General features: G+C 44.9%; 1 protein-coding gene across 1 annotated transcript in view; it reads right to left on the bottom strand.

The window, feature by feature from the left end:
• CASQ2 (calsequestrin 2) overlaps positions 1-21,808 on the bottom strand; it is a 73,938-nt gene extending 52,130 nt beyond the window's left edge. The window contains exon 1 of the mRNA XM_061121074.1: positions 21,560-21,808. Within this exon, the coding sequence (XP_060977057.1) occupies positions 21,560-21,793 (234 nt within the window). The 5' untranslated portion in view covers positions 21,794-21,808. The remainder of the gene's footprint in view (positions 1-21,559) is intronic.
• Positions 21,809-27,378: the final 5,570 nt, after the last annotated feature.

Here is a 27,378-nt window from a genome sequence, read left to right as displayed (position 1 = left end):
TAGACCATTCAGGTATGACCTAAATCAAATCCCTTATGACTGTACAGTGGAAGTAAGAAATAGATTTAAGGGACTAGATCTGATAGAGTGCCTGATGAACTTTGGACGGAGCTTCGTGACATTGTACAGGAGACAGGGATCAAGACCATCCCCGTGGAAAAGTAATGCAAAAAGGCAAAATGGTTGTCTGAAGAGGCCTTACAAATAGCTGTGAAAAGAAGAGAAATGGAAAGCAAAGCAGAAAAGGAAAGATATTTCCATTTGAATGCAGAGTTCCAAAGAATAGCAAGGAGAGATAAGAAAGCCTTCCTCAGCGATCAGTGCAAAGAAATAGAGGAAAATAACAGAATGGGAAAGAGCAGAGATCTCTTCAAGAAAATTAGAGATACCAAGGGAACATTTCATGCAAAGATGGGTTTGATAAAGGACAGAAATGGTATGGACCTAACAGAAGCCAAATATATTAAGAAGAGGTGGCAAGAATACACAGAAGAACTGTACAAAATAGATCTTCACGACCCAGATAATCACGATGGTGTGATCACTCACCTAGAGTCAGACATCCTGGAATGTGAAGTCAAGTGGGCCTTAGAAAGCATCACTACAAACAAAGCTAGTGGAGGTGATGGAATTCCAGTTGAGCTATTCCAAATCCTGAAAGATGATGCTGTTAAAGTGCTGCACTCAATATGCCAGCAAATTTGGAAAACTCAGCAGTGGTCACAGGACTGGAAAAGGTCAGTTTTCATTCCAATCCCAAAGAAAGGCAATTCCAAAGAATGCTTAAACTACCGCACAATTGCACTCATCTCACACGCTAGCAAGTAATGCTCAAAATTCTCCAAGCCAGGCTTCAGCAATATGTGAACCGTGAACTTCCAGATGTTCAAGCTGGTTTTAGAAAAGGCAGAGGAACCAGAGATCAAATTGCCAACATCTGCTGGATCATCGAAAAAGCAAGAGAGCTCCAGAAATACATCTATTTCTGCTTCATTGACTATGCCAAAGCCTTCAACTGTGTGGATCGCAATAAACTGTGGAAAATTCTGAAAGAGATGGGAATACCAGACCACCTGACCTGCCTCTTGAGAAACCTATATGCAGGTCAAGAAGCAATGGTTAGAACTGGACATGGAACAACAGACTGGTTCCAAATAGGAAAAGGAGAATGTCAAGGCTGTATATTGTCACCACGCTTATTTAACTTATATGCAGAGTACATCATGAGAAATGCTGGCTGGAAGAAGCACAAGCTGGAATCAAGATTGCCGGGAGAAATATCAATAACCTCAGATATGCAGATGACACGACCCTTATGGCAGAAAGTGAAGAAGAACTAAAAAGCCTCTTGATGAAAGTGAAAGAGGAGAGTGAAAAAGTTGGCTTAAAGCTCAACATTCAGAAAACTAAGATCATGGCATCTGGTCTGATCACTTCATGGGAAATAGATGGGAAAACAGTGGAAACAGTGTCAGACTTTATTTTTGGGGGGCTCCAAAATCACTGCAGATGGTAATTGCAGTCATGAAATTAAAAGACACTTACTCCTTGGAAGAAAAGTTATGACCAACCTAGATAGCATATTAAAAAGCAGAGACATTACCTTGCCAACAAAAGTCCATCTAGTCAAGACTATGGTTTTTCCAGTGGTCATGTATGGATGTGAGAGTTGGACTGTGAGGAAAGCTGAGCGCCGAAAAATTGATGCTTTTGAACTATGGTGTTGGAGAAGACTCTTGAGAGTCCCTTGGACTGCAAGGAGATCCAACCAGTCCATCCTAAAGGAGATCAGTCTTGGGTGTTCATTGGAAGGACTGATGCTGAAGCTGAAACTCCAATACTTTGGCCACCTCATGCGAAGAGTTGACTCATTGGAAAAGACCCTGATGCTGGGAGGGATTGTGGGCAGGAGGAGAAGGGGATGACAGAGGATGAGATGGCTGGATGGCATCACCGACTCGATGGACACGGGTTTGGGTAGACTCTGGGAGCTGGTGATGGACAGGGAGGCCTGGCGTGCTGCGATTCATGGGGTGGCAGAGAGTCGGACACAACTGAGCGACTGAACTCTACTGAAGTGCTTAATAAATGTTATATTTTCTTCTTACTATGATGACAGCTTGAAAGGGTCAGCTGAAACATGTGCCAATTAAGAAATACCAAAGCCTAATGTATGGTGATGGCAAGAAGACAATAATTATTAATTGAGGACCTACTATGATCAAGGTTCCATGCGAAACAAAAGTGCAAGACACATTCAAGTCAAGGAGTTTGTGATGATATTAGGGAGGAAGCTAATGAAAAACTAGCTGATAGAAATAATTGTAATATATAGCAGAGCTATATGTAACCTTGTTCTGTATTTTCCAAGTCTCCTATAAATATGTTATTGTACTTTCATAAGTTTTAAAAATAAAAATTAAAACAAAAAAAAAAATTAGCTGATAGATGTTGAAGAACTAAGACAGAAAATAAGGGCTATGGAGCCAGAGCAAGAGAGTTCATGGGCAGGGAGGTCAATCATACAGAGATTTGAAAGTGATGCAGAGGAATATGGATTTAATCTCCAAAAATCCCTAACATGACCACGAAGGCCCTACACAGTTTGGCCCAGCTGCCTCTCCAGCCTCATTTGGGACCATTCTGCCTCTTACTAACACATCATTTTCAGTTCCTCAAAACAGCAAATTCTTTCCCGGATCAAGAAGTCTTTGCCCGGGATACCTCGTTCAGCTATGCTCCCAAGTCCCAGGGTCAGGCATGGACTACAGCTGCCTGTGGGGATGCTTTGATCTATTTACATAAAGACACTCAACATGCTCCTCTACTGTGTGTGCTCTTTCCTCTTTCTAGAAGATCCTTCCCTCAACTCCTATTTCTCCTTGAAGTCTACATATTAATGTCAGTAGCTCAAAGGGCATTTCCTGACTCCCTGGTGCTCTTTCTGAACTGGGTCTGAACTGGCTGCTCTTTCTACCCTTGTCCATCAGGCTTTTCATTCACACTCCTTTCTCAGTTTGTATCAATAAGTACACGTTTAATGTATGATCATTTGTCTGTCAACCATCTGTGTGTGAGCCTGTGAGCTCCATGTCCCTGCCTGTTTTTCTCTGTGTACTATCTCCAGCACCCAGTATAGAACCTGAGGAGAGGAGAGCTAAAAACAAAACAAAAACATTAGTTTGTTAAATAAATAAATGGAAGAAAGAAGGGAGGCTAGCTAGACCTTGAGAGGGGAGGTGTGTCTGAATAGGCAGAGGAGAGCTGCATGGACATCTGAGGAAGAAAAACATGGCACAAGTGTTTTTGAAGGTTTGGAGGGGCAAATGCACAGGGTGAGTGAAAGGGAAGAGGCCTCTGTTCTCAGATAGAGGGCTTCTCAGGGGAGCTGGAAGGAGTAGCATGCTCAAGGCATGTTAGAGAAAGAGCGTGAAGGACTTTGAACATTAGGACCGGCAGTTCTGATGTGGAAGACGCTTGAGTAGAAGAACAGTATGGTTAATTTGAATTTGGGGAGGGTTGATCTGAAGGCATAGACCAGACAGATAGGAAAGTGGAAGGGAAGGCGACCAGTCGGGAGGCTGCTGCTAAAGTCTCAGTGGGAGATGTCAGTTCTCCAGCGAAGGCAGCAGATGAACCAGCCTGTGAAATGAAGTTAGAGGCTGAGAATCAGTCAGACTGGTAACCATTTTATGGTTTTGGAGAATTGGGGAAGGTGGGGGGAACCAAGGAGAGGAGGAGGCCAGACGATTCCAAGGTCTCCAGCCAGGGAACAGAGTGGAGGACAGAGATGTCAGGAGGGCACACCAGAATCACAAACGAGCTTCTCAGCTTGGCTTTAGGTGCAATGAGTTCATGGCCATGGAAATCCAGGCGTAGTTGGAGGTGCCAACCTGGAGTGTGGGGGAGAGGTTTCAAAGGACCTCTGCAAGTGAGAGGTGAAGGTATAAGGAGAGTATATGAGAAAACCACAGGGTCACGGACTGGCTGCCTTGAAGGAGGTGAGAAAAGGAGGCTGCTTGGAGGCAGAGAGGTGTGTGGGAGAAGCAGGAGGACAAGGAATGCAGTGCCAGGACTCCATAGTCATAAGAAGCTTGAGAACAAGCAGGTGGTCAGATCAAGTGTTACAGAGAGTCCCGGAGATGGGCCCACCATTGAGATCTCTCTTTTCAGGATGGTAAGTCACGGGTGACCTTTAGAGAGGAGCTGGGCCAGAAGCCAAAGCGCTGAGAGCGAGGCTGATGAGTGGGTGGCAGGGTCGCAGTAGAGCAGGTGTAGATCACTTGCTCAAGAAGTTTGCTTGAGCAAAGGAACACGCTCCCTTTGGCCTCAGACGACAGGCATGTGAGATGTGTGTCCCTCCGAGTCCAGTCCCTTTGTAGGACATCTCAGCCCTGATCCAGGGACCAACAGGAACAAAGTTCCGTTTCTCAAGAATTGTCCTCCTGGAGGAGAAAGACTAATTTGCTTCATTGTCAGAAGAAGGTGAGGTAGCAGAGACAAGGGGCTGCTTACCTACTGAAGGGAGCTGAAGGGACTCACTTTCTGCATGGTCAAGAATCTGAAAAAAAATCAAGGTCTGAGAAGTATGGGGAGAAATGTCACAGATCTTCGCTCCAAGTGAGTGTCCCTCAGGCCAGCCATTAAAAGTACCCTGGCGGCAACCCTGCTCTCTCCATGTAAGCCAAGAGCCAAGTGGCTCTTCTCACCCACCATCCCTGATACCATCTGGCCACATGTCAAGCAACTCCACTACTGTGCGTCCTCCCCTGAAACTGGAGAGCTGATGTTTATCTCTAGTAATCTCCTGTCACTTTCCACCACCCTCGGGTGAGGCCTGGGCTATGTATAGCTGGGGGCTTGGCATGTGATGTGTCCATGCAGGAGGCAGGCGAGGGAGGAGGACCACTATTTTATGAGATGAACACTGGGGCCTTTTGGGGCTGGACCTGGTGGCTTCTAAAAGAGCCTTGAGGGAAAGTGGCGGTGGGGGGGGGGGGGGTGTTGATTGTTTTTATTGGCACTTTTGAACTATCACCTTTGTCAGAGCCAAGGAAAAGACCCAAAGGTCACTGCTGTGTGTTCATTCCACTCCACCACATTGAGAAGCAGTATTTAACAACAATAAAAATAACATCTATCAAGTGTTCACCGTACGCCAGATACTGCTCCAACACCTCATATGAGTGATCTCATTGAGATCATCTTCACAAAACTCACATGAAGTATAAGTTCAAGATGAGGAAACAGAGGCACAGAAAGGCTAACCAACTTGCCCAGAGCCACACAGCGCTCAAGTGATCTGGGATTCCAGCCATGACACTCTGGCTCCAGGGCCCAAGCTTGCATTGATTACATTCTACTCCCTTCACGTGGGCCTCAGAGGGACCTGGGCCCCAATCCTGGCTCTGCCGCTTATCAGCTGTGAGACTCTGGGCTGGTCACAACTTCTCTGATCTCAATTTTCTAATCTGAAAGGATGAGATCTAATTCTTGTAGGAGTACTATGTATTTAAGTGCTTATGAATGTTTGTTCCCTAGAAATTCACTGCAGGGCAACCCCATTACACTAAGCTAGTAGTTCTTGAACCTGAGCCTGTATCAGTATTACCTGGGGGGAAGGCTTGTAAGAACACAGATTGCTGTGTCCACCCTGGAATTCCCCACTCAGGAGGCCTTGGAGGGGCCCCATGAATTTGCACATCTGACGGGGTCCAGGAGACACCCATGCTGTGGGTCCCAAGTTCACATACTGAGAACCACTGCTTTACTGCAGTCTCTAACACACAAGTACAATCTCCCTGGGTAGCATTTGTGATGTCCAAAACGACTGATTAAGGGAGGCTATTCCTGAGCCAGGTTTCTGTTTTTTTCATACTAAAAATATTATTGCAGTGGGATTTCTCATTAAAAAATGAATTTGACTGACCTAGCGGCCAGGCCATGCACTTTTCCAATTTTTCTCAGCAGAGTTCTATTCCCAAGGGCCTGTGAGAAAGCAGTCTGGGAGCTCAAATGCCCACACTCTCTGGTAGCCCCCTCCTTTGGACAAGTCCCACCAAGTATCCATCATGTTCCTGCAGCCAGGGAGACAGTGTCCGTTTTCTAACTATACCTTCCATAGGTTCCTAATGAAAAAAGGGAGAAATAAAAGCGGAGGGAAGGCGGGAGGCTGCAGTCAATGGAGAGACCTTCTAAATGTAAAATGATGGCAGACAGGCCTCTATGCCTCATCTCCCCAGTAGTGAACATTAAAAAGCAGAAGAGAAGCCTGTTGCTGCTTGGCTAAACTTTGCAAAATGTCTGACTAGTGTTTATTTTGATGAACTCTACTAATGACAACAAATACCACAGACAGCTAACCTGAGAGTTCATTTTCAATGTACTTTCACATAATAAATTCTAGAATAGTTCTTTCCTGAGCACCAGACATGGGCTGTTCACTTTACACACACCCCTCTTTTCTCTTCAGAGGAGCCCTGGGATGAGGGGATAGTGGTCTTTATTCTACAACGGGAGAGGCTCGGCCTTCAAGAACTCAGTCCGTGGTCTGGACACTGCAAAGACTCAGACCCACAGGGTTTCTGTCCTAAGTGTGTGCATCTCATGTTGCCAGGGCGTAGTGTGGGCTGCTGTTTATGGGTTGTATCCACTTTTTCTTTCGGGTTTGGGAAATGCTCTCAGACCCTTCATAGGGAAGTCAGGTGTGTGTGGCCAGGCTAAGGAAGGTCTTGGGGTGCTGAGCCAGGGCTGTGTAAGGTAGAGGCGGGTGAAGGAGTATCTGCTGGCCCGTCTTTCTGCCCAGCACACGGCAGATGGTGAGGAGAGGCCTGCCTGGCTTGGGGCGCCGGGCAGCAGGCAGACGTTCCTGGAACAGGCTCTCTGGGCACCGAGGAGCGGCTGCGGCCTGCCCAGCCCATCACTCTGCAAGACGGTGCGCTGGCCATGTTCCTGTGTGTCTGTCCAAAGAGAAATGGCTTATCTGAATCAAACCACATCCAGTCTACAGAAGAGGGAACCTCAGAAGTGTTGTTGTACAGATGCAGACTTTGTGGGGACTGGCTTTTTTGATAAAACCTTTTTTTTTTGGCAGTATATCTTATTTTTATCTTTTAAAATTGAAGTAGAGTTGATGTACAGTGTTGTGTTAGTTTCAGGTATGCAGCAAAGTGATTCAGTTATACAGGTATATGATGTATAATATATAACACACACACACACACACACACACACACACATATATATATAACACACATGCGTGCTAAGTCACTTCAATCATGTCTGACTCTTTGTGACCCTATGGACCGTAGCCCACCAGGGTCCTCTGTCCATGGGATTCTCCAGGCAAGCATACTGGAGTGGCTTGCCATATCTTCCTCCAGGGGATCTTCCTCAACCAGGGATCAAACCCACATCTCATGTCTCCTGCATTGGCAGTCGGGATCTTTACCTGCTGAGCCCCTGGGGAAGGCCCATATAATACACACACACACACACACACACACACACACACACATATTCTTTTTCAGATTCTTTGGAACAAATCATCTTAGATTCTAAGGCTGAGCTGATAATTATGCAAAAATACTCCACTCCAAGCAGTGAAGTTAAAACTGCAAGAAAATAGGGCAGCTGCTTTTAAAGAAAAATGTTGTGATTCTGAAACAGATTTTGTTTGTTTGTATTTTACTGCTTTACACTACAGTAGTCCTTATAATACTTTCAATGCAGTAACTTTCATGGTCTCGCATGTCTCCATTTAAAAATGTACAACTTTGTGAGGAGGTCTACCTCAAGAATACAATGACTAGCTATCCTGTTTGGGCTTGAATATTATTGAGGGCTGTTGGGAGTGGGAAGAGTGAGAGAAGAAGGTTCCAATGGTCTAAAACCTTCTGAATCAACAGTGTATTTGCCATTTTGTAAAATCTCTATCTCCCTGTTAATTCTGTATGGAAGAAAGAATTGAACGGTAATCAACTCAGTCCACACTTTGAGCATTTCTTGTCTTCTCACATGTCACCCCAGGCTCTGGTTTTATTGCTGAGAAGTACACAGCAAACACACATCTCTTAGGAGAAGTGCAATTTAAGAGTGAGCCTGGGCATCCATCTTCTGAGAGCTCTGGCTCTACATGAGGACTTATTCTCAAAGCCAAACCAAAATAAACCTGACCTCATCTGAGTTTTCGGAGTGCAGCAGGTGCAAGTTTGGAGAATGCCATCTTTGGGCAGTGAACAGTTGGAAGAAATACCTGAATCCTGTGTGTGTTGCTATTCTCTGCCCAGTGTTCCCACATCAACCCATCTGTGGATGCACTTGCCTCCAGAAATTTCATTTTGCCTTCCTCTCTTGAGGTTTAGAAATGCAACCACTGGGACATTCGCCAGTGCTAAATAGGTTTGAAGGCAATGACAGCCTTAGAGAGCCCTGAGGTTTATGTCCATGCCATGTATGTGTTTTGGACTGAGAGTCCCTTGGTTTTAAAAAAAATCTGTTTTACCCATATTTCAGCAGGATTAAGCAAGTATGACAAACAGTTCCCTGAATCTGAGAGATTCAGTTTAATTTTTCATCTTCCTACTGAATCTCTTTTTTAAAATTGATTTAATTTTTAAAAGATATCAAAGAGAAATATATTTCTAATATGAGCAATATATCCATAATTCCTTGCCTTTTTCTTTTCTCTCCACCCACCCTTCCACCCACCTACCCAACATTTATTAAATACCAAGTAGGTGCTAAACATTAGTCCCTTTACTCACACTTCAGTTCAACACATAGTCCAGCTATGAAATTAAACACTGCTCAAATGTGAATGAAAAATCCCAAATTCAAATTAGAGACGCTTGTCTTTTTGTAAGTTGGCACTGCTTACAAACAAGCAACCCCTTTATGCTATTTCTTGGTGTCGTGAAAGGAACACGATGTTTGGAAGCAAATAGATGTGAATTCAAATCCTGTTTCATGCTGTGCCATTTTCTAGCTTTGTGACTTTGGGCAATTTCTACTCAACTCTGAGGAATCATTTCTTTGTACATAATGTGAGAATATGTTCTAAGAATTTAACAGGATGACGTTTGTAAAGCACCCATATTGGACATGTTTTACAGTAAGTTCATAGTAGTAATAAGTGTGATTTCCCTACTCCTTCTTCCTCTTCTGTTTATTTAACATTCCTTCAACAAACACTGTTGAGAGGCCACACTGAGTCAGACTCTGGTCTAGGTGCTGGGGTACAGCAATGACAAGAACAAAGTATTTGCCTCTATGAGTGCCACATGCTATAACCATCTCAAACAATATGCACTATGTCTGCCAAGAGCTATGGAGAAGAATAAAGTAAGGTTGAAGGGATAAGGGGGTGCTTGGAGTGTGTGATTTAATAGAGGTGGTCATGAAGATAACTTCTTTCATAAGGTGACACTTAAACATAGACTTAAAGGAAGTGAGTTCTTATCATCAACAAAAGACCAACCCCTGAGTTATCAGGAACCATGTCATCTGCACTTTCTAAGTAAGCAGTGCATGAGTATTTGACAAATAAATGAAAGAATGAATATTTCTATAGGGGTGTTCACAACACTTGAGTGCGTACATGTGCACTCACTTGTGTCTGACTCTTTGTGACCCCATGGACTGTGGCCTGGGATTTTTCAGACAAGAATACTGGAGTGGGTTGCCATTTCCTCCTCCAGGGATCTTCCCAACCCAGGGATCGAACCCAACTCTTCTGCGTTGTCAGGCAAATTCTTTACCACTGATCCACCAAGCAAGCCCAGAACTTAGTTCTACATTATAGAACACTCATCAGTTTGCTCTGAGCAGCTTTCCTGTACTTTCCTGTTAAATATGCTAACATCTTAGTGTCCCGTATTCATATATCTCCAGGGTACTCAAATTTGTCATCTCTTTTGGAGAAAAGAGCAATGTGACATGGCAACCAAATAAAGGCTTTTCCTCTCTTTCTGAGGGTAAATCCTGGACCTTGACCTAAGATTCCTTAGAAAGGCACCTTCTGATCTGGCCTTAGAAACCCCTGTAACTCTTCTGGAAACCTCTCAAGGAGGGGGAAGCATCACACAAGCCCAGATTCTCTCCTTCTAAGGAGGTCCAAGTATTAATCACTGATGGTGTGAGTGAGGGGACCATGGGAGAAGACTGGGAGATCTGGCTGAGTCCCAGAGCAGACCTGAATCCCCGCAGCCCCAGACCAAGTTAGTATCTCAGCAGTTCTCCAAATCAGAGGAATGCTGACAGGTCCATTGCCATTTAGGAGAGTCAGCAGGCCAAAGGTCAAGCAGGTGCAATATGATTCTGGGCATCTGGAAAATTTCTACAATCCAACAGACCAGTACGGTGCTTTGAAAACTTTCACATACCTATGAATCACCAAAGGATCCTGTTGAAATGTAACAAGTATTCAGGTGATACCATTGCTGCTGGTGTGGTCTGCCGACCAAATTTTGAGCATCAGGCCTCAAGTGGTCCACAAACTTGGCTGCACACTAGAATCACCCAGGGAGCTTTTAGAAGCTAGCACCTGGATATCAACCCTTCCCCCATGACCAATTAAATCAGTGTCTAGGGGAATAAGTCGGAGAAGACAATGGCACCCCATTCCAGTACTCTTGCCTGGAAAATCCCATGGATGGAGGAGCCTGGTAGGCTGCAGTCCATAGGGTCACTAAGAGTCGGACACGACTGAGCGACTTCACTTTCACTTTTCACTTTCTTGCACTGGAGAAGGAAATGGCAACCCACTCCAGTGTTCTTGCCTGGAGAATCCCAGGGACAGGGGAGCCTGGTGGGCTCCGTCTATGGGGTCACACAGAGTTGGACACGACTGAAGAGACTTAGCAGCAGTAGCAGCAGGGGAATAAAACGCAGAAGCATTACTATGAACAAAGCTAGTGGAGATGACAGGATTTCAGCTGAGCTATTTAAATCCTAAAAGATGATGCTGTTAACAAGCTGCACTCAGTATGCCAGCAAACTGGGAAAACTCAGCAGTGGCCACAGGACTGAAGAAGGTCAGTTTTCATTCCAATCCCAAAGAATGTTCAGACTAGTGCATAATTTCACTCATTTCACATGCTATAATTTTCAATATCCTTCAAGCCAGGCTTCAACAGTACGTGAATGGAGAACTTCCAGATGTACAAGCTGGATTTAGAAAAGGCAGGGAACCAGAGATCAAACTGCCAACAGCTGTTGGATCATAGGAAAGGCAAGGGAATTCCAGAAAAACATGTACTTCTGCTTCATAGACTACACTAAAGTCTTTGACTGTGCAGATCACAACAAACTGTGGAAAATTCCTAAAGAGATCGGAATACCAGACCACCTGATCTTCCTCCTGAGAAACCTGTATGCTGTTCAAAAAGCAACAGTTAGAACTGGGCATGGAACAATGGACTGGTTCAAAATTGGGGAAGGAATATGTCAAGGCTGTATATTGTCACCCTACTTATTTAAATTATATGCAGAGTACATCATGCAAAATGCCAGGCTGGATGAAGCACAAGCTGGAATCAAGATTTCCGGGAGAAATCTCAATAACCTCAAATACAAAGATCACACCACCCTAATGGCAAAAAGCAAAGAGGAACTAAAGAGCCTTGTGATGAAGTTGAAAGAGGAAAGTGAAAAAGCTAGCTTAAAACTCAACATTCAAAAAACTAAGATCATGGCATCTGATCCCATCACTTCATAGTAAATAGATGGGGAAAAAATGAAAACAGTGAAAGACTATTTTCTTGGGCTCCAAAATCACTGCAGACAGTGACTGCAGCCATGAAATTAAAAGATGCTTGCTCCTTGGAAGAAAAGCTATGACAACCTAGACAGTGTAAAACAAAGCAGAGATATTACTTTGCTGACAAAAGTCCATACAGTCAAAGCTCTGGTTTTTCCACTAGTCATATACAGATGCAAGAGTTGGACCATAAAGAAGGCTGAGAGCCAAAGAATTGATGCTTTTGACCTGTGGTACTGGAGAAGACTCTTGAGAATCCCTTGGACTGCAAGGAGATCAAACCAGTCAGTCCTAAAGGAAATCAACCCTGGATTTTCACTGGAAGGACTGATGCTGAATCTGAAGCTCCAGTACTTTGGCTACCTGATGGGAAGAGCTGACTCACTGGAAAAGATCCTGATGCTGGGAAAGATTGAGGGCAGGAGGAGAAGGGGGCAACAGAAGATGAGATGGTTGGATGGCATCATCAACTCAATGGACATGAGTTTGAGCAAGCTCTGGGAAACGGTGAAGGACAGGGAAGCCTGGCATGCTGCAGTCCATGGGGTAGCAAAGAGTCAGACACGACGGACCGACTAAACAATAACAAAATAGGTATTTTTTAAAACTCCTTAGGTTGAGTCCTACGTGCAGCCAAGGTTGAGAACTACTACAACTGGCCAAGAACATGGGCTGCATTTCAAGTGACAGGTGAAGGGAATTAACATTGGATAAGCACCAGCTGTATTTCAGGCACTCAGCATTCTACATAGATCAATTTCCTAGTAGTAATCAACATAACAAAGTAATAACACCTGACACTTGTACAGCTTCTTATAATTTTACGGGGAATTTTTATTCATTTACTTCTCTTAATTCACTAAGGTAGAAAGGACACAGTCGATTTTTTCAGATGAGTAAAATGCAATGTATATTCGTGACCTGCCCAGATCCAATAGTAAATGGAAGAGAAGTTCAGTTACCCTGACACATCGCTGTCTGCTTTGCTTAAGTACTTCGACCTCATCTGAAGTTGGATACACGAGGATGGTCGTGCACAGGAGTCATGTCAGCAACACTGGACACATGACAGAATCTAAAGAGGCTGCAGTCATCTCACCAAAGATATTCTCACTGATACACAGATTGATTAGGAGACTGAGACCTGAATAGAAAAGAGAGCTCAGTCTGTTGAGGACCTTGACAATCTGAGAGCAAGGCATTAAGACACTTAGCAGAACCCAGAGGCCTGCATTGCACAGGATTCACTTAGTTCTGCCACAGATTATGGAGCCAGTCTTCTCCTTCCCATAGAGCCTAATGGATGATCTGTGCTAGAACCACCTCTAAAAATAATTTGCGGAGCTTCCCTGATGGCTCCGGAGAAGGCAATGGCAACCCACTCCAGTGTCCTTGCCTGGAGAATCCCAGGGACAGCAGAGCCTGGTTGCCGTCTACGGGGTCACACAGAGTCGGACACGACTGAAGCGACTTAGCAGCAGCAACCTGATGGCTCTGTGGTAAAGAATCCGCCTGCCAATGCAGGAGACATGAGTTCAATCCCTGGCCTGGGAAGATCCCACATGCCACAGAACAGCTAAGCCTGTGTGCCGCAGCCACTGAGCCTGTGCTCTAGAGCCCGCCAGCCACAACGACTGAGCCCACACACTACAACTGCTGAAGCCTGCTTGCCTTGAGCTTGTGCTCTGCAACAAGAGAAGCCACCACAATGAGAAGCCCACACACCTCAACGAAGGATAGCCCTGGAGGCAACGAAGACCCAGGACAGCCAAAAATAAATGAATAAATAAAACTATATTAAAAAAATACAAAATACAAATTATCTGCAACTGAGAAGGGATTAATCTCCAGAATATACAAACAGGTCATGCAGCTCAATTAAGAAAAAAGACAACCTAATCAAAAAATGGGCAGAAGACCTAAATAGACATTTCTCTAAAGAAGACAGACACAACTGGCCAAGAGGCACAGAAAAAGATTCTCAACATTACTAATTATTAGAGAAATGCGAATCAAAGCTACAATGAGGTTATCACCTCCCATTGGTCAGAATGGCCATCATCAAAAAAATCTACAAACAATAAATGCTAGAGTGGGTGTGGAGAAAAGGGAACCCTCTCACACTGTTGCTGGGAATGTAAATTGATACAGCCACTATGGGGAACAGTATGAAGGTTCCTTCAAAATAGAACTACCATATGTTCCAGCAATCCCAGTCCTGGGCATATACTTGGAGAAAACCATAATTCCAAGAGACACATGCACTCCAGTGTTTATTACAGCACTGTTTACAATAGCCAAGACATGGAAGCAACCTAAAGTCCATCAACAGAGGAATGGATACAGAAGATAATGGTGTATATATACAATAGAATATTACTCAGCCATACCAAGGAACAAAATGTGCCATTTGTAGAGATGTGGGTGGACCTACAGCCAGTCTTACACAGTGAAGAATGTCAGAAAGAGAAAAACAAATGTTGTTTATTAACACTTACGTGTGGAATCTAGAAAAATGATACAGATAAACCTAATTGCAAAGCAGAAATAAAGACAGAGGTAGAGAACAAATGTGTGGACACCAAGCAGGGGAAACAGTGATGAGATGAATTGGGAGATTGGGATTGACATGTATATATATATATATACACACACACACACACACACACACACGCCATGTATAAAATATAGAGCTAATGAGAACCTGCCGTATGGCACAAGGAACTCCACTCAGTGCTCTGTAGTGACCTAAATGGGAAGGAAATCCTTAAGAAAGAGGGGTATATGAATATGTGTAGCTGATTCACTTTGCTGTACACCAGAAAATAACACAACCTTGTAAAACAACTGTACTCCAGTAAAAAGTTTGTTTAAAAAGATAAAAAGAAAATTACTGGGAAATAGCCTGTTCACCAAGGGTGTCCTGGGTGGCTTAATGGTAAAGAATCTGTCTGCATGTAGGAGATGCAGGAGATGTGGTTTTGACCCCTGGGTCAGGCAGATCCCCTGGAGGAGGGCATGGCAGCCCACTCCAGTATTCTTGCCTAGAGAATTCCACAGACAGAGGAGCCTGGCGGGCTACAGCCCATGGGATCGCAGAGTCGGACAGGACTGAAGCAAGTGAACACACACACAGCCTGTTGACCAGCAGTGGAAAATCAGTCATAGCAGTAACCCTTACTGCTGGCAGACAGGCCATTTCCAATAATTTTGAGGTAGTGATCCTGGCATTTGATATCCAGGAGGGCCTGGGAGAGAGTCCCTGGGCAGGTCATGTATGGGGATGGCAGCCCCTTTAAAGTGGGGACCTCCTCAAGCAGGAAGAGTGGAAAACCCCAACAGGAAGAATTCTATAGAGCAGCCCTGGGCCTCCCAAGAAACGACAGGGGCATCTGGTCAACCCAGCAGACAACTACCAGTCTGATTTAACTGTTTCTGCTTCAGGACCCCAGGTTGCCTGCCAGTAGCTGCCAGTTCATCACCCTAAACAAATAAATGAATTTTTACTCTTTACCATGTGGAAAGCATCACTCGTTCACCATCCATTCAGTGACTGATTCATCCACTCACTCATGCTACGGTTACTGCGAGCCTGCCTTAGCAACAAGGATGAATGAATACTGATGAATGAATATTTCTATTCATGGATTCACAGTAGGAATTTTCATGTTCTGGAACACTCACTCACTTGCCTGAGGAAAGTTCCAGTAAATGTGTATATTGGTCACAGGTTGGTGTGTTTAATTGCTCCCACAGGACTCACACAGATGCATCACAAGTGAGGAACCTGAATGCAGACAGACTTCTTCCTCGGGAATTGGACCCAGGCCTCTCTGATTTGGAAGCCCATTTTAGAGCACACCACCTCTCAAGCATTTCAACCCGAGAGAGGTCAGTGATGTCGGATGTTGGAGGACTCTCTCTGCAGTATTTATAGAACATGATAGGAGCAGCACTTGTTTCAAGGCAAAATTAGAAGCCAGCAGCAAAGCAGCAAGGAGGAATCAAATTCATTGCCCGTGTCCTCCTCTTGAGTCTCTGAATCCTGCAGTACTAATAGGGCTTGGCCAGTGAGGCATGACTACATTTGCTGACTTTGCTGAAGCTGAAGGAAGGAATTAGCACACAAAATTGCAACCCCCTTTATAATCTGAGTTGATATCTCAATAGAAAAAAATGGGGAAAAGGCATAGAAAAATAAGAGAAAAATGTAAGTGTCAAATAATTTCACGAAGAATTCAATCCAGCTAGAAATCAAAGAATGTCCATTAAAACAATAAAAATATAAATAAGCAAAGATTTTCAAAACCCTGAAAATTGTGCCGGTATCCCAAAATAGAGAAATCCTGTAATGGCCTATATGGGAAAAGAATCTGAAAAACAGTGGATATACATTTATGTATAAATGATTCACTTTGCACAGGGCACCTTAAACTAACACAACATTGCAAATCAGCTATACTCCAATAATTTTTTTTTAATTAAAAGGAAAAAAGAGAAAAATTATTTTAAAAATATGCATGATCATATAGTAGAATCATATGCCGACGTTAACATCATGTTTGCCAAGAATTTAAAACTATTTAGTGACATAAGGGCACTCACAATATACTGAAATGAAAAAAGCAGGAAAAAACTATAAAAATGGTATACATCTAATTTGAAAGTGTGTTTTTATGCATAGAAAAAAAAATACTGGAAAGAACTCTATCAGAACACTAGCCATGTTTATTTTGGGGTGCGTTTTCTTTGTCCACGTCATCTCACACTCCTGCATGAGAGTGTGTTACTTTTTGGATGAGGTGCTCCACCAAGAGTCAGGATTGCCAAATCTGTAAATCACATCACTGCAAGGCCACATCTATGACATGAGGGGTTCAGGACAGTCTAGATGGTTCTCGAAGTTCTTTTGAGCTCTAACATATCAGACATTCATTCAACAAACATTTACAGAGCATCTATATAGAGCTATGTACACTGTACCAACCCTGGGGTCTTCCAGAGGTAGATTCCAGTCAAATGCAAACCAGAGTTTGAGTGTGGCCTCCCGGTGCCATATTACTTGCCCTTTCTATGACTAAGGTTTTTAAAAAATTCATAATTTTTTAAATTTGGCTGTGATGGATCTTAGTTGCAGTATGCAGACTCTCGGTTGAGACATGTAGGATATAGTGGGATTGAAATTGGGCCACCTGTATTGGCAGTGTAGAGTCTTAGCCACTGGAACACCAGGGACGTCCCTCTCCCTAAGCTTCTAATGGCCTCATATGCGTCCCTGTCTTCTCTTCCTCTTATCAAACTCTGCTTTCACATAGAACTCAACCTTGATCAGATGGAGGTGTAAGTGAATGGCAATATCTTAAAAGAGTATCTCTTGCAGAAGGGCTTGACTAAATAGGGATAAAAATTTTACCTAAAGGAATGAGGCCCTTGTGGCCAAATTTTAGGGAAAAGGTATCAAGTTGGAAAAGATTTCAGGGCTGTCAGAATCTTAGCTCCTGGATTTCCCTTCCCCAGCCTTGCTTTTTTGCCTAGTAAATTCTATTTATTTTCACAAACCAATTCTTCTTTGTCATGCCTTCCACATGTCTCCCAGAGAGCAGGGCACTTCCTCTTTCCTCTGTACTCCCGGAGGAGCTTATGTTGCCCTACTATTATAGTGACTCCCTTGCACTGTGGCTTTCCATTAGTATTTCTTTGTAATTTCCACATTAGGCTGTGAGCCGCCTGAGTGTTTCATGTTCCCTGCATCCACAGCGTGCACCCCCAGGCCCAACCTAAAGTAAGTGGCAGATGTAAGACTAATTGATGGGCATTTCGAGGCCCCGAGTCAGGCAGTGACCTCCTCATCCTGTGGATGGGGCTATTTCTAGGTATTTCAATGTCAGTCCTTAAACGAACAGACCAAACACTGACCATATTATCTTTGGGTTTTTATCAGAATGGATGGCCTTTTTTTAAAATTAATTTTTATTAGAGTATAGTTGAACAGAGGAGCCTGGCAAGCTACAGTCCATGGGGTCACAAAAGAATCAGACCCTGACTTAACGACGTAACAGCAACAAGGATAGTTGCTTTACAATATGGTGTTAGCTTCTTCCGTAGAGCAAAGTGAATCAGCTAGGCTGCTGCTGCTGCTGCTGCTAAGTCGCTTCAGTCCTGTCCGACTCTGTGTGACCCCACAGATGGCAGCCCACCAGGCTCCCCCGTCCCTGGGATTCTCCAGGCAAGAACACTGGAGTGGGTTGCCATTTCCTTCTCCAGAACCAGCTATATGTTTACATATATCCCCTCTTCTTTGGATGTTTTACCCATTTAGGTCAGGGATGGCCATTATGCGATGAGTTATGAACTTCTAATTTCTCCCCTTCTAACCTTTAGAAATTCTCCAGGTTTATCAACTTGGGGGTGGCAACATCATTGGAGAGGGAGATCAATTTAATAGATTGAGATCAATATGTTTTTTAAATGAAATACAACAGAAGTATAGAGAAGAATAATAAGAAAGAAGACAAAAGAATTTTTGATCCAACTGCTCCCCAAATAATAATGCGTTGTCTTGTGAAACTGTTGTTTCATTTGTGTAGGTATGTTCTGTACACACCAAGTCACAGTGAGCTATGATAGAAAGCATGGGAACCCACCTTCCTAAACTGTTCGGAAGAAAGGAACCCCACCGTTCCTGTGCTGTCTGCCCCGGGCTGAGATTTCACTGCCTTGTGGATGCACCCTGGGAACTGCCTCCTCCCCTCCTATTTTGCACATACACAGCCCTGGAACTGGCAGGATATTTTCCTTAGTGTATGTTCAGAGTCCAGGGAATTAAGAAGACAAAAGTGGACTTTTTTGACCAGGAAGAAAATTTAGAGGTTCACACCCACCCTCTCTTACCATTCCTGGGATTCCTGGAACTAGTCTCATCCTGGATTCTGAGGAACAGCCTGCACCTGACTGGTATCTCAGCAAAGGCCCCCCTTCCCTCCCCAAGGCTCACAGAGGCAGCCCAGCCTCCTCCAGGGTTTGGCTATTTGTGTGAGCAGTGCCTGCTCTGGGACTCTGTGCTTCTCAACCCTGTTGCTGATATGGCTGGCATCATCAGGCCCAGGCCCACAGGCTGAGCACTCTATTTAAGGAAGACTCTTGAAACAATCCTGAAGAGGGTATCCATCAGCAACCTGTACATCGTCTCATTTGATTCTAGCAGTAAGGCAGTATAGGGACTAAAACTGCCTTCACCTACGCTAGTTGAATGGCCTTGGGCAACTTAGCCTCTCTGTGCCTCAGTTTCCCCATCTGAAGATGGGGATGGCCACTGTACCTACATCAGAGAAATACTATAAGGCTCAAACCAGCTATACATACAAGGTGCTTAGAACAATCCCTGCGCACAGTAAGCATTCAATAAATGTTGTTTAATATTAATCATCCCATAAGCCTGTTCAACAGTTATTATTTTTCCAGGTTTATAGATGAGAGAATGGGGTGCAGAGAAGTTAAATAACCTGCTCCATGTTGTGTGTCCAGTAGAGGCAAAGCCAGGATATAAATCCAGATCTCTGTCTCCAAGTTCTGTGATCTCTTTCCCTAAGGATTTAGGAGCCTGTGGGCATCAAACCGCCTCCTGTGCTGAACTTCCACCTTGTCAGTCTCTGCTGGGCATTTCTGGATCAAAGGTGGCTGGAAGGATGGTGAGTCCAGGGCAAAGTCCCTTCTCAGGATTTTGCTTGGGAACACAGAATTTGTCTTTGAGGGAGAATGTGTGTGTGTGTGTGACAGGGAATCAGAAATTGGGGTCATTGCTTGCACCGGCACTCTTTTTGAGTTCTAGGCTAACCTGACAGTGGTGAGCATATATGGTAGAGTCCTGGGACCTTCAGTTACCTTTCCATAGAATTCTCACTATAATTGAGTAGGGCAGTTTGAGATGGAGACGGCAATGTGAGTGAGGATTTCTTGGGCTGAGCAGCAGCCGTGCTGTATGTCCTGGTCTTTTTCCAGCCTGCGATTTTCCTGTATATATAGTACAAAGACCTAATAACTGTCTCTGCTTTTTCCTTGCTTATAACTCACAGAGGGAACTGAACTTCCATGTTCAGGCCCCAGAATAGAGCCTGAGGAAAAAGATAATGGGCATGGTGATATTTTTTAAATGCTTAGTTTTTCATCCACCAGAGCTCTCTGTAATGACCATGCTGCCATATATAGAGCCTCTGAAAATAGATTTATGTATGATGATCGAGAGATACAGGATTCTGCAATACTTTTTAAATTATCAAAGATATTTTGATGTGTTTGAGATGTTTTTCCTGGATTTTATTATGTGCTCAGTAATGTCCTACTCTTTGTGACCCCATAGACTGTAGCCCACCAGGTTCCTCTGCCCATGGGGTTTCCCAGGCAAGAATACTGGAGTGGGTTGCTATTTCCTTCTCCAGGGGATCTTCCTGACCCAGGGATCAAACCCAAGTCTCCTGCATTGGCAGGCAGATTCTTTACCACTGAGCTGCCTGGGAAGCCTGGATTTTCTTATAGTCAATTTTTTCTTTGAAAACTAAAATCCACATGGGTTTTGTATGATAATTCTGTTCATCAAAGTATTTGATTATAATGTATGTCAGTTATGTCTCAATAAAACTGAAAGAAAAAGAAAGAACAAAAAGGCACCTGATTGAGCTGAGCTTTCACATAGGGCTGGTTAATAAACTGCTATAGTTCTCCAATAGTCCTTTTTGCAAATAGGTGCATGGGCTGAGCCAAGCCTGGGGACTGATAAGCGATCTCGGTACTTACTAGAATTCTTGGCACTCCCAGGTGCTCCTGAGTGTAACTGATCTGAAACTGTCCAGGAGGAGCTACGGGAGGAGTTCCTGGGTCACTCACATGGGATTAGAGAACCAGCCCCAGTGCCAGTTTCACAAAGAGGTCACGTAATGCAGACAGAATAAGAATTGACTTCAGCATCTTCCCTGAACTCACACCAAGAACTTTATGAGAAAAAGAAATGCTCCCGTAATGAACACGCAGCCAAGATCTTCCCACATCTCCAGTGTGTGATGTCGACTGATACCGAGTCCCAAGAGAGGAGCATTGCTTAGTGGTGCTCCCCATCTGACCCACGAGCAGAGGCAAGGTCAAATGACTTCTGCTGCCCCAAGATCGTGGGCAGACTTACAAGAACAAAGAGTAGGAAATTCATACACCGAATGAAGCCTGCACATAACCCTGAATTTCATGTCATTCAGGCCTTTTAACAATAGCTCTAACATTCTCTGAGGAAAACAGTGGCTGGAACCACTGCCCTTGAGAAATCAAGAGGGCCGTCAGCTGATAGACTTTGCATCTTTACAGACTATAACGCATTGGGCAGACTTCCCTGGTGGCTCAGTGTAAAGAATCCTCCTGCCAATACAGAAGACGTGGGTTCGATCCCTAGGTCAGGAAGATCCCCTGGAGAAGGAAATGGCAACCCACTCCAGTAATCTTGCCTGGAGAATCCCATGGACAGAGGAGGCTGGCAGGCTACAGTCCGTGGGGTCGCAAAGGAGTCGGATAGGACTGAGCAACTAAACAACAACGACAAGCAATGCAGTGTGCAGCCCGCTCACTTGTCCTGTCTGAAGAGTCTGAACACACCTCTGCTTTTCACACATCCCACCTTTGCAAGATTTCCAGTTTTGCAAGAGATTGAAATGGGGCAAGACTTCAGGATATATTCTCAGCACCCTGGGGTCCCCGCATCCCGATCACAGGCCAGTTCCCGCCTCCTTGGACAACGTGGTCCGAGGGCCCCCTCCCACTCACCTCCAGCACGATTTCTTTCAGCTGGAACTGTTTCTGCACGACTTTATCTGAAGATAGGGGCTCGTGGTAGTAGAGACAGAGCAAGTCATATTTCTTCAAAACCTGCTTGAAGTTCTTCTCGGTGAGACTGACCACGCGGTCCTTGCCATCATAAGTGGGGAAGTTCAGTCCCTCCTCCGCCCTGCACGAGGAGAGCAGGTAGACCCCCACCACAAACAGGTGGGCTCTCTTCATCTGGGCAAAATTTTTCTTTCCCAGAAACGCTGATGGTAGGCAAGTGAATGGAGCCTCAGAGGACTTGGTGGGAGTCATGTGGAGCAGAGAGGCTGATCTGGTCTCTCTCCTTGGCCCTCCCTGGGCCCGAGAACCCTGTCTTCACCTCTGCAGGCTGCTGACTATAGCCGTGGGCTCAGACAAAGCAAGCAGAGGCTCACACCCATGCGTGCGTGGAACCGGAGCCAGGCTGGGCCGCCCAGCCCCAGATAGCTTGCATAGCTCTGCCCAGCCCGTGTCTCATCTGGAACTCCATTTTTAGGATGCAGTTGTTTCAGGCTAAAAATAAATCATGCGATGAATAAAAAAGTTAGATAGGACCCGTTGAGGGATTCGCTGATACAGTTTGCCAGGCTGGTGGGGAGGGAGGAGGCAGGAGGGAGACAGGGGAACATGCGCACATGAAATGAGGAGGCCAGGAAGGTCAGAGGAGAGAAATTCACTTGGAGGGAGGAGGGCAGAAGGAGAGGAGGGAGGCATGGGATTGTGATGTGTGGATGTGCAGGGGGTCACTTAGATGCTATTGAATCAGTCTATTATCCCAGGGAATGGTGTCAGCCTGTCCCCGCGCCTACTCACCACTGACCTGGAGACCAGCCCGACCCCCAGGTGGACTTGACGTTCTGCACCTGCCTTCCCCTGGCTGGCTGCTGCTCTGTGTCCCCTGTGGCTCTGCCAGTCACTGAGCAAGAGATCGAGGGTCACCCTTTCTCCATGGAAAGAGCTCCAGAGACCCCAGTCCACCAGGGTCACAGTCCTTCTCCTGCCCCTGCTCACAGCTTAACGTTGCTGACACCAGGAGATCCTGCCCCATTGTAAAATTAAATATAGTAAAAGTTCAAGTATCTTCCTCAGAAACCTTCTTAGGCTTTTCGCTATCATCCCTGTCATCTTCTTTTTTAACATTAACACCCAAGTATCATTTTTGCCCCTTTCCTCTTCATTAGAGACAGACTGCTGTAGAGAGTCCAGAAGCCAGACAGGTCTGAGTTCAAATTCATGCTCTGCTTCTTAATGGCTGAATGGACTTTGAAGGGTCACTTACCCTCTCTGGTTCTCCATCCATCACCTCCACCCCCGCTCCTTGTAAAATGGGAATAATTAGAACTATATTGTAAGACTTGGAACACAGAGATGGAAAAACATGGTGCAAAGCAGTTGCTCAAACACAGCAGTGTTATATTACTCCATTTTTCTTGGAGATGGTGGAACGTAGGTTATTATAATAATTATTGTCAGTTTCTAATAGTAATTGTTTGTGAACCCTTTTCTGTCTACCTTCTTCTTGAATCCATCAGGTGTTTGGGGCAGATGTGATTAAAAGGTCTTTGCACAGAGGAGCTAACTGAGTTTTGGGGAGCTCAGCACCTAGTCAGAGATCGTGTTACTCACTGCCTGCTGGTAGAGGGTAGACAGAGAGTTCAGTTCTGCCCCGGAGCCCAGTATTCTTGGGTGCTTTCACTCTGATGGGGTAATTCCCCCATTCAGTTCATTCAGTTCAGTCACTCAGTCGTGTCCGACTCTTTGCGACCCCATGAATCGCAACATAGACACCTCTTTTCTTAAAAGACTCCATCTTTTCTTGTCAAACAACAGTCCACTCTTGTCTTTCCACTCTGCAGAGTGGTCTATGGCTCTCATGATTTAGGCCGAGTTTTTGTCTTCTTTTGGTTGGAGAATCAGCTTTGGAAATAGCAAGGACTCTGTCCCATACAAACTTTGCAGGGGTCAGAAGGTAAAAAGAAAGTCAGTGGCCTACATGACTGGAAGCAGTCTTCTCTACTGCAGCCAGAGGGCCTGATGCTAAGGGGCAGGCCAATGGGAGTTTCTTCAGAACACTTTCACATCCAGGAAGCCAGGACCTTGGGGAACCCAGGACCTTGGGGAACCCATCACTGAAACCCATGACAGCATTCAGTTCTTTCTGATGGTCACTTTGCTAGGCTTTCAAAGACAGAGTCAAGAATAGCCATTCTAAGATGTGGTTAGCTTTTCAGGTCATTGGCAAGCACATGAGATCTCTGCTTTCTTTAAAAAATTTAGGGGGAAAAAGATTGTGGTGTGAAACAGTGTATGTCTTGTCTTTTCGAGGTCAGCTTCCCAAAACTGTTCCCAGTTGTCTCAATCTCATCGACTTATCTTTATTTAGAGTTTGCTCCACTTTTCTTAATATATATATATTTTTAATGTTACCAAAAAACTGGGAGATGTTTAAAGTCAGAGTCTTTGAATTTTGCACTGACTTACAACTGATGAGAAGTACGAAGGCAAAGGGATAAGTTTAAAAAATTCAGCTTAGCCCTCAAGTCTGGCTTATGACCAGCTGTGTATCAACAGAAAAAAAAGCCCCAGTGTGGCGAGTTCCTGTCCCTAAATCCCGGCTCTGTTTGGGGCCTCCAAGCCCAGCCTGAGGATGGCTCGGCCACTGACACCTGTTGTCGGGATCAGGTTTCCCACTGTCCACCCACACCTAGACGCGGAGGCCTCAATGTGTGTCCCACTCTTGGTGGGTTAGGTTTGCCTGGTTGAACCCTTTCTATGTCCCAGCCATCTTTTCTTGATGTCTTTTGTTGTTTTCATTTTTCCTTTGCCTTCTTGCTCACCAACTCTAATGTATTTATTTTGTAAACAAGGGGTGCTTCTGACATGCTGCTGGCATCTGGCAGGTTAACTTTTCATTCCAGTTTTCACGGCTACCCAAGTCAGAGTGTCACCTACAAGTGCCCAGTTTATGTGACTATGCTGAAGTGTGCGAGTGTCTTTATGTGCTGTTAGCAGGTATTTTTGGCCTTTGTTTTTAAACAAGAAAGGATAAAGCAAAGTAAACAAGTCAATATAAACATATGCTAATTATTGTCACAATATATGAGGTAGGCCCCTTGTTTTTGCTGGCAGTTTCCAGTCCCTCCCTCTGAGTGGCCTCTCCCTAGAGTCCCTTACTCTAACCTCACCCCTTTCATTTGTTTACCCTTGACAGGTGGCAGGACAGTTTTGCATGTATTATTTAACTGGGTCTTCACCGTAGCTCACTTTACAGATGAATCAGGATTTGAAGCCACGATCTCTCATGTATTAAGTAAACGTTAATAAAATTTTATGGGGCATCTCTTATGTACCAGACACTCTACTGGGTAGTGGAGTGGGACACAGTGTTCATCTGAACTCACTGAGTTTACATCCCAGAGGGGAGACAAACAATACATAATCAGCATATGTATGGGGTGTGTGTGTGTATGTGTGTGTACCTGCGTAAAATTGGACTTCAAACAGAGACATGTGCTCTAAAGATCAGCTGAGGACAAGGGAGAGACTGTAACAGTGTGTAGGAGGTGGCCTGTTTGGACTGAGGGTGAAGGAAGGCATCTTCTTCTTTTTTTTTTTTTTTTAATTAGTTGGAAGCTAATTACTTTACAATATTGTAGTGGTTTTTGCCATACATTGACATGAATCAGCCATGGATTTACCTGTGTTCGCCATCCCAATCCCCCCTCCCACCTCCCTCCCCATCCCATCCCTCTGGAAGGCATCTTCAAGGAGGGAACCTAGGAGCAGCAGGGAGGGGAGAAGCAGAGAGCAAGCTTCTTCCCGGGAGAAGTGGCAAACGCTTCCACGCTGAGACCTACGGGCATTCAACCACTAGGGGGCGCTGCATCCACAGCCTGCCTCCTATGAAAGCATCAGATTTCACTCTGGACTTCTTTTGTCATTATATGGGCTCACACCTACATGGGAGGGTGCACAGGACAGGGAAGCTATCTGAATGACTGGGAGGCAGCTCAGAGAGAGCTGAGGCTCGGAAGTCAGGAGACCTTGGTCTGGAAGGGCCCAGCCCGGCTGTGCGACCTTGGTGAGTCTCCTCACCTCTCGATCCTCGCATTTCTCATTTGCGGGAAAGATGGTCAGACCCACTGGTCTCCCATGGCCCCTTTCTGGCTCTAAAAATCTAGGATTTGTTCCGGCCGTGGAGTACCTTCTTTTCCCAGAAGAGACTTTGGCACAGGCCATAGGTTTGAGGAAGCTTGTTGACTGTTAAGCTGCGGAGAAGGGCTTGATGGGCGTGTCTCTTACAAGCCCGAGCTTGCCTCTCCCCTAAGGCAGAGAGATCTAGGACTTCACTGCCTCCAAAGGCCCCTTCTTTGGCTAAAATACTCCACCTAGTGGGCAAAGCCGAGTATGGCATGTTTCTTTCTTTGAGCCCGTTCCTCCCTCCCCTTTGGCTGGGCCACTGGCGGGGGAGTCAGCCTGCTGGCCTGGAAGGCAAAATCCCAGAAACGCCTGAGTCTACAGCCCTGTGCTCCATGGCCTCAGGCTTCCTCTGGTCAAATCAGAACAGTCCTGTCAGCAACCCCAAGACCCTCCTTTCCCTCTTGACTCTGAATATCAGGCTCCCCAGCACCAGAAAACTTCTAAATAGAACCGAACAGAAAAAAGATCAATGCTTGGTTGAAAAAGAGCTAGGCTGTATAACAGTCCACGTTTTAACAAATGTCACTTCCTCAGGGAGACCCCTGAGTGTAGACCAGGGGCTGACATTCACTTCCCTTGTACCATACTTCTCCTTGGAAACACCCCTTCCACTGGGGATTGTTTCTCTGCAGAGAGACTGAACCTCCTAGGAGCCAGGACAGCATCTGTTCAAGGTATTCCTTGAAACCTGCCTTGCCAATAGTAGTTCTCATTAAATATTTGTTAAATAAATGTGAAGCACTTACTTTGTACCAGGTCTTATTTTAAGTACTTTACACAATTTAACTTTTTTTTTCATAGTTGGGCTGTGCTGGATCTTTGTTGCAGTGTGTGGATTCTTTGTGCACAGGGTTAGGTCACTAGTGATGGCAGAGCTGGGAGTTGAACCCAAAAGGTGGATTTTGTTCTTTGCTCTGTTTTCTCTACCACTTGGAACCACAGCTAGATGCCTCTTACAGGGGGCTCATGAAGTCACTTGGACGAGCCAGGAATCACTTCAGAAACAAGAGCTAACTCTCCACAACGTGACCTGGGGATAGGTTCTGAGTTTTGGCCCTGCTCCGAGGCACCTCCTGTGCTGTGTGCATAGGAGGAAAAGCAAGAGGGGAACTAATGTCTCGGTGCTTGCCATGAGCGAGTCACTGGGCTCCTTACACTTTATACATCATCTCATTTAAAATTCTATCAAGCTGAGTGCTCTTCCTTCCATTTAACAGTTGAGGAAACTGAGATTCAAGATCAAGTAGTCTACCCAATTAGTACAGCTTGTAAGTAGCAGAGACCGGATCTGGACCCTGTTCTTTCTGACTTGTCACGACGCCAGGCTGTTCTGCATAAGGAGGGGAACCTTCTCTGTGTCCATGGGGGAAAAACAAAAATAGAAAAACTTAGGTTACAGAAAATTTAGAGGACACAAAAATAAAAATAAACCAGCTTTTTTTTTTTTAACAATAGGGAAAAGAGGAACAATTGGAAAAAAAAGAGAAGAAAGAAAATGAGAAGTTTAGTTCAGAAAGAAATGTACACGAGAGCAAATAAAGGGAAAAGTTAAGATTTATTTGTCCTGGAACTGGAGGGAA

The sequence above is a fragment of the Dama dama genome, chromosome 20 (assembly GCF_033118175.1).
Source record: "Dama dama isolate Ldn47 chromosome 20, ASM3311817v1, whole genome shotgun sequence".
NCBI lineage: Eukaryota > Metazoa > Chordata > Mammalia > Artiodactyla > Cervidae > Dama > Dama dama.
Note: the sequence above shows the minus strand (reverse complement) of the source record. Positions and strands in the feature narration are given on the sequence as shown.